This window comes from Etheostoma cragini, chromosome 22 (assembly GCF_013103735.1).
Source record: "Etheostoma cragini isolate CJK2018 chromosome 22, CSU_Ecrag_1.0, whole genome shotgun sequence".
NCBI classification, from domain to species: Eukaryota; Metazoa; Chordata; class Actinopteri; order Perciformes; family Percidae; genus Etheostoma; species Etheostoma cragini.
Window position 1 is genome coordinate 8,694,145 of NC_048428.1, and position 13,657 is coordinate 8,707,801.

General features: G+C 40.3%; 2 protein-coding genes across 5 annotated transcripts in view; one reads left to right on the forward strand and one right to left on the reverse strand.

Annotated features, from left to right (window-relative positions):
- rec8b (REC8 meiotic recombination protein b) overlaps positions 1-9,020 on the reverse strand; it is a 12,279-nt gene extending 3,259 nt beyond the window's left edge. For 2 of the 3 annotated variants that reach the window (XM_034862297.1, XM_034862295.1), the window contains exons 1-11: positions 8,819-9,020; positions 8,581-8,649; positions 8,106-8,248; positions 6,519-6,594; positions 5,938-6,055; positions 4,789-4,864; positions 4,138-4,205; positions 2,677-2,758; positions 1,958-2,006; positions 1,578-1,743; positions 862-996 (exon numbers count right to left, since the gene is read on the reverse strand). In XM_034862297.1, the coding sequence (XP_034718188.1) occupies positions 862-996; positions 1,578-1,743; positions 1,958-2,006; positions 2,677-2,758; positions 4,138-4,205; positions 4,789-4,864; positions 5,938-6,055; positions 6,519-6,594; positions 8,106-8,248; positions 8,581-8,649; positions 8,819-8,874 (1,038 nt within the window). In that variant the 5' untranslated portion in view covers positions 8,875-9,020. The remainder of the gene's footprint in view (positions 1-861; positions 997-1,577; positions 1,744-1,957; positions 2,007-2,676; positions 2,759-4,137; positions 4,206-4,788; positions 4,865-5,937; positions 6,056-6,518; positions 6,595-8,105; positions 8,249-8,580; positions 8,650-8,818) is intronic. The other variant, XM_034862296.1, reaches the window with a different exon arrangement.
- Positions 9,021-10,013: 993 nt separating this feature from the next.
- pdcd6 (programmed cell death 6) overlaps positions 10,014-13,657 on the forward strand; it is a 15,705-nt gene continuing 12,061 nt past the window's right edge. For both annotated transcript variants that reach the window (XM_034862699.1, XM_034862700.1), the window contains exon 1: positions 10,014-10,252. In XM_034862699.1, coding sequence (XP_034718590.1) covers positions 10,170-10,252 — 83 coding nt within the window. In that variant the 5' untranslated portion in view covers positions 10,014-10,169. The remainder of the gene's footprint in view (positions 10,253-13,657) is intronic.

Consider the following 13,657-nt stretch of genomic DNA (forward strand, 5'->3'; position numbering starts at 1 on the left):
AGAGAGAGAGGTAAAAGCCAATGATGATGCCTCGAAGGAAATTAAAGAAATGAGTAAGAAAAAGGAAGGCAATAATATCAATGAGTGCTATCCCAGTGGGCTTAGAGAGCAGGAAGAGAACTGGAGAGGTGGAGTTTAATTAACTGAGAAGACACTTTGATGGCAAGTCTCTGATTACAGATTGGCAAAGACTGAAAATTCAATTGGTCAGTGTCAGTGAACCCTTGATCCTCTTCAGTGTTTACGTATGTGTCTAAATAGAGTTTATTTAGCTTCAGGAATAGTTTTTGTGTATGTGTGTTCAGGGGAAAACGGGCTGTTTTTAATCTGCTGGTATGTGGGTGAGATCACCAAACAGCCTAAATAACTCCAGAAACTGAGAACAGAGAAAAAAAAGGAAGCAGAATGTGGTGCACATTAGCCTACAAGGGATCCAAACCTCACTTCAAATTGCGGAAATACGTTAATAACATAAATATTGCAATTTGAGCGGGCGGATCCACGTAGCGTTTTCCCACTGCTGGTAACAGCTCGACTCGACGCCCCGACACCTCCGTTTTCCACTGCAGGTTTTAGTACCGCCTTAGCGTGGCTCGTCGTCATAGCGCCACCGCAGGAAACTGCCGTGACCTAACACAACGCACACACTGAACGTCGAAGGTATGTTGCTCTTGATTCTCGGCATGTGGCCGTTGTCTGAAGACACAAAGAAACTGGCGGCCAATCAATAGTCTGCAGGTTTTCACGTCAACTTTTGGCATCGCCTCAGCTCGCTCGGAACCTCGACGGAGGTGATACTAAAAAAAAGTACCCGTTGGCAGATACATACATTGTATGACACATCTTAGTGTGTTTCTGTACCAGTTCCAGTGTCTCCACCAGAGGGTTGGTGATCTGTTCCTTCATGGCCCTCTCCGATATCTGGACCTGAGGGTCGGCAAAGACCAGCTGACGCCTGCGACGTCCGCCGGGCTTCCTGAGAGGAGGAACCCCCACCTGAGGGCAGAGTGAGAAACACACAGCGTTGGTTCTATTAAAGGACATCGCACTCCAGCTCACAAACTGGAAATTATGAAGACACACACACACACACACACACACACACACACACACACACACACACACACACTTTCCATTACTTGTTTCCAAAACGAAACTGGTTGCTCATGAGTCACTTTGTGGAATGCTATTCAAGGTTGATGCCAACAGTCACAACAGCAACACCTTGTCACTGCCACCTCCGTGGTTCCTACACGTCACACTTTGGACATGATGTCATGTATTTGGAATATACATTTACATTTTTTAAAGGAAATGCAGTATAATTGGATTTAATAGTTTGTATTTTCCATGTAGGCACTTAATAAAAGACAAAGTAAAATGAATGAATTAAAGTTAGAGCGAATGAAATGACAGGGTGTCTCTAAAACATGTTACTTGTTAGGAGTACAACACTTAGTGCAAATAACTCTGTTCACACTCAGGACACACTGTAAATCGTTCACTATTTCCATTTTGCACAATACACAGCCAATGCTGAAGAAACCCGTGAACAGACAGCATCACCCATGTCTCACCACTTCATAGGAACCTTCTGTTGCTCTGTCTCCCTCTGATGGCATGGCAACCTGCAGCGGAGTCATCTCAAAGTCTCTAGCTGCCAGAGGACGCTCAACAGGGCAAGCCGACTCCTCGCCTGGCAGCCACACACTCTGCTCTGCTCCCAGCAACGTCTCCTTCAGCCTGGATACAACACACACAGTATGAACAGAAAACTACATTTTAACCTACAAATACATATATTAGTATACTGATTTACTGCAGTGTATTTTAAATCTTTCTTGAAACTACAGGACGTGGCAATGTTGTAGCGTCAGACTGGTATATCATTATAGAGCTTACATACACCCTGAGCTCTGCCGCTACTGTTGAGGACTGACAATCACAAAAGACTCACAGATCAATAGAGGACATGGCTCCCACGTCTGTCTGCCGGTCCTCCACTTCTGTTTAACAAACATTACGCACAGTGTCACAATGTGACACAACACATGGACACAAAGAAACAGAACTTCAGTGAACCCATTTCCCCAAAACAAACTCATCTGTAAAAATCGTAGTAACCGTGAAATGACAACACATTATTGACGAGAGTGGTTTGTTTCCATCTCTACTCTCTTACTGCGCTTTTAATGCAGGAGTTGAATTGAGAGCTAAAACAAATATATAACTAACTGAACACAGGCGACTGACGTGTTGTTTTTTTGCTGTCTTTGCAAGAACAGTGGGCAGTGTTGTTCAAGTCAGGCAGGCTGCTGCGGCGGTAAGCAGTCGTACAAAGTCCTGCGGCGAGGGACTAAACACTGAGATTGTATTGTAATGATTTCTCCTTCCACACGTAAAACCCAACTAGCACTGCAGTTACCAAATGTAAAGTTATCAATCAGTATCAATCAGTTGTATGTTGCTGGAAAGTTATAAGTGAGTTGAGTAAATGTTTTTTATTGTTATTGCCAATCATTCTGGACCTCAGACCTTGAGCAAGAATCAGATGGGGACCATAGAGTAATACGTTTTAGAATCCCTAAACTACACACTTCACACATCTTTAAATTTAATACAAATGACATCATCCTAAACAACTTCAACACAAAGATACGTATGCAATGCACACACCTCCACGGAACTGGTCAGGCTGGTCCATCAACAAGTCAATCTCTCTGGCTGTGGCTTCAGGAAGGTCATCTCCCTCAAAATACTGATCCAGAAGGAGAGAGACAATTAGAGACGGACCCAAGTCAAACAACAAAGTTAAAGAATAAATAGAAGAGGATAGAAAACCAACACCATGTGTGTGTCCATAGTCATAAATAATGGAAGTAAAGTAATGTAAAACAGCAGTAAAATGCAGGAACCTCAAGAACAAAAGCATTTATAAATAAATTACTCAACTAAAACCAAGGGGCAGACGTGCGCGCGGGGGGGGGAGGACAACAACAGATTTGTGAGCAGCATATCTCTGTGTGGACAACTGTGAGTGCAGGCTGATGTAATTAAGTCAGATCATATCAAGCCAACATTGTCTCCATCAGCTGAGTCCCTAAGTGACACAATGAGGAGCCCTAACAGTGTGTAGAGATGCTGTTGGACTCAGACTTACTGGAGTCATACCACATCATAACAGAACTCTGCCTTCTTTAAAGCACTGTGGACATTGAGAGGTGAGTTCGGGACAATCAGTTAGGCATCAGAGGCCTGTACTCCAAATCAAGATCAACGTGCCCTGGATTTATTTCAGTTGCCTGGCTTCACCTAACCTAACAACTGCAGTTGCACATAAGCTGTGTCACGAAGATGGTTAACAACCAGTTCAACCAACCCAGGGTTTCCCAATCCAGCGATGCGTGTTCACGTAAAAGAGGCGGTGTTTGCAAAGTGCGACCATTCACAAACATCTACCAGAGACGCATGTTTGACATCAGGAGAGCAAACTATAAGTCTACTTAAAAAAATTAAATAAAATTAAAAAAAAGGATGGCCTCTAGCTCACCCAGTAAGAGCATGCACCCCATGTAGGCTGCGTCATGCAGTGGCCGGGGTTCGATTCTGACCTGCGGCCCTTTGCTGCGTGTCATCCCCCATCTCTCTCCCCCTTTCTTTTCTATCCACTGTTTCTCGAAAATAATCTTAAAAATAAAATAGAATTATATACTAGGACTTCACAATGTGAGGGAAACATCTAATTGTGATTATTTTGACTGATATTGCGATACTGCAATATGATCCACAATATTGGAGGAAATGGTCATTTTTGTATCATTATTCTCATTTCCATTGAAAATTATTCAAATTAAATTATAGTGCGATTTTTTTGCAACGATCTGTACCAAACAAGGATTTTTTCCCCCTTTAGTCATTAGGATAAGATTTGTAGGATGGGACGTCTCTGCAGCACCACAATATGTAATTCAGAATATTGCTGACAGGGCGAGCAGCTAAACTTGTGACAAAGACCTTAACTAAAGCTGTTGTGGGAACATAGTCCACATCCCAGCTCAAGGATTCACCAGGACACCTGATGTACCTAAAATGATGACTGGGAGGTTTCCTGAGCCTGGACTGTGACAGGAAGTTTACCTCAGCAGCTGTGATGACAAACTGCTCCTTCTCTCTCAGGGAGATGGCAGCTGGAGGCGACCTGAAACCTGGTTGGACACAGCAGAAGGAATTTGGATTTGAGACTAGCTGAGCTGTCATTCAAGTGTCTAGAGCACAAAGAAAAACAGACAGGATATCCAAATCTAGGCCTGGGTTTAGGCTAGGACTGATGCATTTTTTAATTGAACATGTGCAGATAAGATAAGATTAAGTGGCTGATGACATGAAATGTATTCAGAATTTTCCTAACAGGAATGGAAATAGAAACCTCTCTGTGTCAGAAGTTTATATTTAGAAGAAAATCTATTCATGGAATCTAAGCCAATTAACCGACCCATTTCTAAAACCTTTGAAGATTGTGAAATTATCTTGACTGGAAACATGCATGTTGCCACAACCACTATTACAAATCATAATTATCTGTATTCTTAATTAAAGTAGGTTTATTCAAGGTACATAATCCCAAGTGTCACAAAACAAGAAACTATCATTGTCATAGAGTAAGTTGTGTCCCATTTTCAGATGAGGTGTCTTTCAAAGGAATTATGATATCTTTGGTATTGAAGTGTGGTGCCACACCTAAAATGGGACACAGCTAAAGTCTTTCAAAGGTTGAAATGTCCGACTCACCCTCGGTGTCAAGTGAAGTGTAGGAACTGGGCCCCAGGGAGTGCTGTGAACCTGCCTCTCCAGTTGCCAACATTGGCTAGAAATATACATGACAAATATTATATAATTATTATTAATATTATATAACAGGCAGAATACTGAAACAGATTTAGTTTTCATTTCATTCCAGAGTTTGCACTGAGCCTAAAGAAAACGGCCTTGTTGAGACCAAAATGTGTTGCATGTAAGCATAAGGCTGCAGAGAAAGATCACAAGGAGGGCAAAGTTCAGCCATTTACAGCACAGAGACCGAGTATGTGTTACGTTGTGCATCACTCTCTCACATGTAACAATACCAATGGCTAGTATGGAGGGATATTCCACATATGCAGTGTTAGAATGTTAGATCTGGACTTGTGTTCAAGGCCAAGACATAATGACTCACTTGTGGCCGTTTATGATTTATCAATGATTTGACAATGAGCAGAAAAAGCTGAGATGTTGTAGATTTGTAATTTAGGAGGTAGGTGTCGAAAAACACATGTGGAGAAAACCCTGAAAAGTAACATGACAAGAGCATAGTTTATCAGGTGATAATATGCAGCTGTGGAGAGCCTAAGTTATTTCCTTTAGATCGCTGTGGTATGGGTGTATTAGCTCGATGTGTTGTTAGAAACACTCACTTGTTGCAGCTGAGTATTTGTGCTGAATGTGGCCAGATCCTACTTACTATGACCTAACTGTGTTCTGAGTAATCTGCAGGTTCTCCGAGACATCTACAGTTTTGTATATTAGAGTACAGAGTACATGTCTTGTGTACTTAATATAGAGTATATTGTGTCAAGTTTGTTATGTACTGTATACGTAGTTTATTGGGTTACCTCCAACTACTACCACCATGGGTCATGGTAAATACTGTACCACTATGATTATAACAGTTGTATTTAACACTGCTACATCCATCCAGCCAGCTCATGTTTGCAGAGTGAATTTTTGATATAAAGTGCAGGATACCGACTCTATACAGGCAGACTTGACATTTGTTGAGTTTTGTTGTGCTTCACTACAGAAACAGACATTAGTCTACTCCCCCTGTGTAGATTGCCTGCCGTATTTCAAACTTGAGAGCCACACCAACACATGCAGTGTAGGGCGGTATGGTTAATGTACCTGGTATGTTTTATAGGGGCTGGGCAGCTGGTGTGATGCCATGAGACCAAAGAAGGGGTCCTGAGCTCCCTCAGCCTCCTCCATCCCGTACAGGCTGTCGGGCACATTCAAGGCCAACCTGCCAGATGAAGAGTGTGATACATGCAAATGTTAGGAATCAAAATATTTAAACACCACACGTGTTCAGTGCTGCACAGGCTAATGCAACACTATGCATCCTTTTAACTGTGCTGTTGGTTTCATGGACTTATAAAATAATAATCAAAACTACTAGAATAAGATTAACACAGAGCAAGACAAGAGCTTGTATATTCCTGCTCTGACAGCGGCTTATTCAAAATTTATGAAGCCATTCGCATGAAAGTAGCTCAATTAGTCCATTAGTCAGTCAATAAAACACCACCATCTCCTTCGCAGTCTTTATTCCCCCCAAAAATCTCCCACATAAATATTCTACCAGACACTTTGGAGCTCAGACTTTCCAAAACACGTACAACCTTTGCACAGCTTAAAATGTTAGACGCCCAAGTCAAAACACTCTTCCACTGATGATAAAACATGTTGTGTGTGAGTGTGCAGACCTGTCAGGCTCAACCATGTCGATATTAATGCATTTTTTAGAGCGCAGCAGACGGTCAATGATCTGTTGAATCTCCTCTGGAACATAGAAAAGGGGTTATAGGTTTTCACACAAACGTCATAAAGTGCAGTTATTTCCTTCAGAAACAGAAGTGTCACATTTAAGTAAATGTCTAAAATAGCTGCCATAGCAAGCAAATCCTCATCCCGTACTCCTAATGTAGGTGACCATACGACCATTCTGGCTCTTCTCCTCACACAAGGAGAAGGCAATGAAGGGAACAAGTAGTCATCGAATGGTATTTTCACTATGGGTCTTGTTAAGGTCACTTAAAAGCTTATTATGCATCGAAATCCACACCCTATTCTGGACTAACAGAAATAAGACATTGGAAAATTCACATTTTTAAAAGATCAAATAATAAAAATTGAGAGAACAAACTCCACCAAGCCATGCATATGAAATACAGCATTAACATATTATGTACTCGCAATTGTATGCGACAGCTTTGGGAGGTTCTATTCTATTCTACTGAGTGATAAAAGGAAATACTGTAGACAACCAACAGTGAATGCTTTCTTGGCTTCTCCTCCTGCGTATCATTATGCATTGTAATTCACTGTTTTCATCAACCATGACAACAGCATGATTGTGAATCTGTCGAACGCAATATCAGTGTCAGGGTGTAATTTCACACCAGATGATTACAGACTGCTGAGACACTGGGTTTGATGATATTGGTTTCATCAGCTCTAAATTTGCTTCTAAATCAGACTTGCCACAAGGATTTTTGAAAGCGAAGAAAGAGATTTCTACATTTAGTCTAGCAACTGACAGAGACATTTTGTCTGTTTTCACATTTTACCGGAGCTTACCTTAGAATGCCGTTGAGCAGAAAATATTGTTGACTGTTGAACTAAAGATCATCATGCATAGCGACTGTATTTTATGCAAATGTATAAGAAAGCAGCTAGAAAATGATTCCCTTGTGTTAGCCAAACTTACTTTACTCTATTGCCTGACCTTGGAAATAACTTCCACGTTATAAAGTTCTGCCACAGTAAATGAATGTACACTATGTGGGTTTCATATTGAATACAAAAGTAAAGCCTCTATTGTTTTATAGGGGTGGGAATCTTCGACACCTCCTGATATAATATCACCACAATACAATATTATTGCGATTTCATACATATTGCAATATTCTGCGATATACTGCAATTTATTACCTTTTTTTCCCAACTTCTAATTTTTCCCAATTTCAGATGATGTCCCCAAAAGGAAACTTTGTCAACAAGATACATTTCTCTGTTTGTTCATATCACTTCAAATTATTTTGGCAAAATGGGATTCTCAAGCAGACAAACTGACCAACACATACAGTATATAATAAAATTATGTATATTTAAAAAAGTGTTGATATAGTAATGCCACTGTAAATATCGCGTTACTATGCTGCATCGATTTCCCCCCCACCCCTACTGTTTTTTTTTTTCTAGCAAAAATATATGAAAGTATATCGTGTGTAGACAATGTAGCCTGGAGCAGAGTAATAACTGGTGTTTCAGTTCTTTCTGGTTTCCCTTACCGAGCAGGAAGCCACACTGCCTGTGGTAGACTACAATCACTCCATACTGCAGCTGAGAGGACAGGTAGAGAGAGAACCGAGGCTTCGGGAGGTTTTGTTGCGGTGGAGGAACCTTAGCTCTCACATAGTCCAAAATGTCTCCGCTGTAACAACATATAACATGTTCCAATGCTCTACTGGTTAAATACTAGGAGATGAGAATACCTTTAACGTTACACCAAACTAACGTTAGGCCACAGAATGATTGAGAGCAAGCTTGCTAAAGATGCATTTATGCAATTATAATTACAATTCAAAGTAATAACGTTAAATGAGACATTAATAACTGGTGATAACGAAAAATATACTAAAAACTAATAAGATATAAAGGTCATACAGAAATGAAACTCGTATTTTTATTTGGCCTAAGTTCCTGGTGACACAACACAGACAGATAAGGTAGCTAACATTAAGCTAACACTAGAGCCATTCTTACCATGTTCGATTGACATTGACTTTGAGAAGCTCTCTGCGAGTTATCCTGATTCCTTTAGTGGCTGCCAACCTGAATAACAGAACACATACATACAATGTGGATAAAAATGAAACCTTTGCTGACAGAATAGTCTGTAATGTAACAGTGGTTAAGAGTTTTTGCGGTATGTTAGCTAGTAAGTTAGCTAGCTAAATTAGACCATATCCAATGGCCAATTTTACCATATTTTCTAGCTTACCAGATTGTGGCAAAACATCCAGTATGGCGATGGAGGACATCTGGGTAGTAAAACATGTTTCTTTTTTTAGCAGATACGTAAAAGAAAATGGAATTTATTTATATTATAGTAATGGCAAAATATTAAAAGCCTGTTGAGTTGCACCAAGGAGACTAGCTAGACCGTCTGTTGTTGCGCCAAGACTTTCCCGCTCCAAAATTACAGTGGACCAATCAGTTTGAAAGATTTATCAAATTGAAAATAAACACTCGTGATGCATTCAAGGAAAGGTGGAACATTTACTTTTAAGTGGTGTTAGTGCTTTATAAAGTTGGGGGTTGAGATAGATACAACTTCTTTTTTTTACTTCATGTTGAACAGTTATATGTACATATTCGTTTCTGCATTTGTTATGTTATAAATCAAAAAATCCTTTTCTAACTCTGATTTATATTGACAGTTATGTCCATGAGTGAAAATATCAGCAATTAGTATTATGTGACATACTTAGCAGTGGTGGAAGACAGGCTACATTTAATATTATTCAAGTACTGTCTACTTGGGTAACTGGGTTTAATCATCAAAACTAATATTTCAACAATTAAAATAATTCACAGCTGGGGACATTCTGCTTAGTGACTACTTTTACTTTGAGTTGCTAATACTTGCTGTACAATCATAGACCGTTAATATTAATGTGTACAATGCTGAACATGCTGAGTTTACTTACTGCAGTAATTTGATAATGTGGTAACATTGCTATTCTTCGTCTACCACATAGACTATAGATATAGATATATTGATTAATATATATACAGTCTATGGTCTACCAATACAAATCAGCTTAACAAAGTATGGAAATAGTTACGTTTTATCATACATATTTTTATAGGAGGAAAAGGGAGATTTTGATAGTAAAACTACTAAAAAATGACAAACGTATCTCATCTGTCAAAGAATAGATGAGAAATAACCACAGGGACACATGACTATAGCTTGGAGGTGTGTTTTATATTTTATTAATTTCACTAAAAAAAAGCCTTTCTCTTCGCTTCTGAAGGAAGAGGAAATGTTAAATATTTGTTTTCTAATTTTAACATCACTTTTGGTAAGGCTAGCCTAATTATAATATTACCATTAGTTAAAATGTTTTTACTAAAGAGTGTAAAAAAAACAAAACGTGACGTCACCTTCCTTATGGGAAACGTTGACTGACTGGCCACGCCTCTGTGCGCGAGGAGGCTGGCAGGAACGTTCAACGTGAACGTCGGGTGGACTTGAGTCTGAATCGGCTTAGTAAAGAAACTACACCAGAAGGAAATACAGTCTGTCGGTGTTACTTGCTCAATTTTGACAGAGCATTCCCTTTAAAATGGCGTATCACAGTCCATACAGAGCTCCCCCGCACATCAACGCGCCTCCGGACCAGAGTTTTCTGTGGAATATCTTCCAGAGGTGAGTGGGGTAAAGGCGGGTTGTTTCGCTGCTGTCTGCCTGTCTCTCACTCCGCTCCGCATTGTAGCGCGAAGAGGAAGAGCTTGGGGCTGGGTGGTGGTGATACGTAATGCTACATTCACTGCTCTTTTTTTTCTTGTCTTTACTCCAATGTCCTTATAACTGTCATTTTATCTGAGAGCAGTGTTTTGCTGTCAAAAATTGTCTAAGGTTAGCTTTCAGTTGCGGAGCTTCCTGGAAAATACTAATGCACACTGACAACACGCATAAATAGCTATTCACGTCACTCAGCCTGTGTGCCAGTCACAGAGCTTTATGACGTATGTATTCATTGGCGTGAAATTGTCTTTACATTAAGTCCCAGGCAATCAGCTGGCTCAATGCGTTAACGGTCTCCTAGAGCAATCTGAGTTTAGAAACTGGGGTCCTAGGACCTCCAAGAGTCCTTGAAGGCTTCTGTTCTGGGTTCTTCCAGCTGCCTGTGTCTCCACCATATCAAGTCAGCAGTGGAAAATCCTCCTAAGATGGGGGGTTTCCTACAAAGATTCTGACAGTTGTGAGTCTATATGGGAGGCTCACGTGAATATATTGGAAACCTCTGTCCAACATTACCATAGACTATTATTTGTTTTTAAACTGATGTTAAACTGTCAGCAGGGGTTTTCAACCACTGACACTCATCAATTTCACCATAGCCTGAGTTAAAAGTGTGTCAGCAGCTGGAAGGTCACAGTAGTAGGCACAGAGGGAAATAGTTGATATGCTATGGCCCCTGGTAGCTATAGAGTTATGTAATACTGCAGATAATTTTTTCCCCATAGCTTTGCTTTCTTACAACATTGAGATTCTGCAAGCATCGCTAGGCTTAAAGCACGCTTAACGAATTATTAATGTATGGTACAAAGCCTCTTAGAAATCAGTTTGGATGTACACCTTATGTCCCATATACAGTATATCTTTTTTTCTTCTTCTTTGTTTATAATTGTCTCTCTCACATTCCTTTCATCCACAGTCGCACAAACAACACTTTTGACTTATGATTGAGTCACCATCACTTAACGTCATACAGATAAAAGAATATGACTTTAATGAACACACACAGTCATCCCTCATATGAGTATTGTGCTGGCTCATCTGCTGCTCCTGGAAAATATCTGGCAGAGCGGTGCTGGAATTCCCTCAGTCATGTGTTCAGATTCAATAGAGCATAGTTGGTGGAAGGCCTCTCAATCTGTGTCACGCACACACACACAAACACACACACACACTTAACATTTTGTGACTCACTGTTGCACCGTCCGTGGGTGTTCATTTGATGTAACTCACTTTATCCTGTGTAATCATGAGTGTGTAATGATAGGAGAAGAAACGGAGTCATTTATTCTCAACATGTTTTAAGGTAGGCTGCAGTGCTTTGTTCAGCCTCAAGTTTAGTCATTTAAAAAATATATATATATACTGTATATATTCCATTTCAGGACTTGATACTGGGTGAATCATAAGTAAATCCATCCCTACTGTATATGCTTTCTAAATATAGGCTTTGGTATGACAAAAATGCTTACTGCTGCTCATGAGTATAGGAACCCTGCTTAAGTTGACTAAAAAGAGGATTACAAAAAATTCTCTTTTGGAAATTGATCTTATTGCCTTAATTTAAAAATAAGGAAAAATCCAACCATTAAAGACACCAATTGTCTTTCTGAATGAATAATGTATTTTAAATTAATACATTTTCTTCCTTAAAATACAGAATTAAATTAGCCCCACATCATCACATACCCTTCACCATACCTAAAGATTGGCATGGGGTACTTTCCATAAAATCATCTCTCAATAACAATCTTTAGGTATAGTGAAAGGTACGTGATGATGTGGGGTTATGTTAATTCCTAACGCCAAGGGATCATTATCTTGTTTTTAGTCAACTTAATCAGGGGTTCCAGGGGAGCAGCACTGTAGATCAACGGTACAGATGTGTTGCTATGCAAGCACAACAACATGTTCACTGGCTGTCCGCTACTGCTGGATGAAAACTGAACATTTTGGGGATGACAGCATATTCAAACCCAGTTTGAAACCCTGTTAGTATCAAATTGGAACTTGCAGGAAGAACATTTGGTTAATCTAGAGTAGAAACAAAGCTTTGATGACTTAATCCAAAACTTGGACCATGAATCAAACAATATAGGAACACAAATAATAGAAATGGAAACTGACTGTTTTGGACACCAGGACTTAAGGTTCTGTGAATGTAGCTTTAATTTGGACGTTTTTTTCCGTTATGGGAGCCACTATTACATTGCTTATGTGGAAAGTAGGGCGAGCTTTGTTCCGCGAGCCATATTCCAAACTGATTGCTCAATAGGAAACAGTGAAACATGGGAAAATATGAGCAGAATGAACGGAGCCAGGGTGTTTTATGTCATCCTGCTTTTTTACCTAAAAGTTCTGTATTTGACAGTGGGAAGATGGACATACCAGATGTTCAACTGTCTCTGCTGCAGGGAAGAGGGAGTTTAATGATGTTTTCACCTACGTCGAGGTCTATGACGTAACTTTACCTGAGGCTGCCTGAGTGAGTTGGTGAGAGGTAGAGGAAAGGAGAGGAGGAGGGATAAAAAGGGAGAGCTTATTCTGAACACACATACTGCTTTGAGTTCATCTATCAGTGTTTGGTGAAGGTTATGTGCCCCCACTGCTTGCATCAACCCAACCACTCCTCACTTTCAATGTGACAAAGCTCTCATTTATGGAGGCATGCTGAGAGCTGTTTTTCTCTTCAAGGAGAGCAGTCAGGTCTCCTTATGTTTGGTTTTCTTTATTTAAGTGGGGGAAGGTAAAGCAGATTTATAGCTGATCACGGTATAGACAGCCACGAAGGCTGCAAACATGGAGCTAGAAACAGCTGGAAAACCAGCCCGCAAAGCCAGCACTGGGCCGGGCCTGAGGTTTTTTTTTCTGAGGGGGGTTCCCGGTCTCCTCTCCTCCCTCTTCTTCTCTGCTGGTATTCAGCTTGTGTCTATTAAGTGTGCTCAACAGACACAGACAGGTTGGGCCAGGCAGGTTGCTAAGAAACAACTGAGTCACTGGATGTTTGACAAAGGCTACAACTCTTTCATTTTGTGTCACAGTCCAGCCTCTTAATGTTTTTTTCTTCTCTGGATCACAGAAAAAGACTCTTGGCTGAAATGTGTAAATGTATCTTAATAGCTACATTGTCCGCTGCCTTGTATTAATGGAGATGGTTTAACGGTCAACAGGGACTTCACTAGGAATGAAAGATGGGGGCGGGGGGAGGGGCTTAACCCCATGGCTATGCAACACTTTCCCTTGCAAAATCTTACTTACAAACTCTGTTAGCTTTTAGATACATCAAAGCTGCATAGGAGGGGGGGGGGGGGG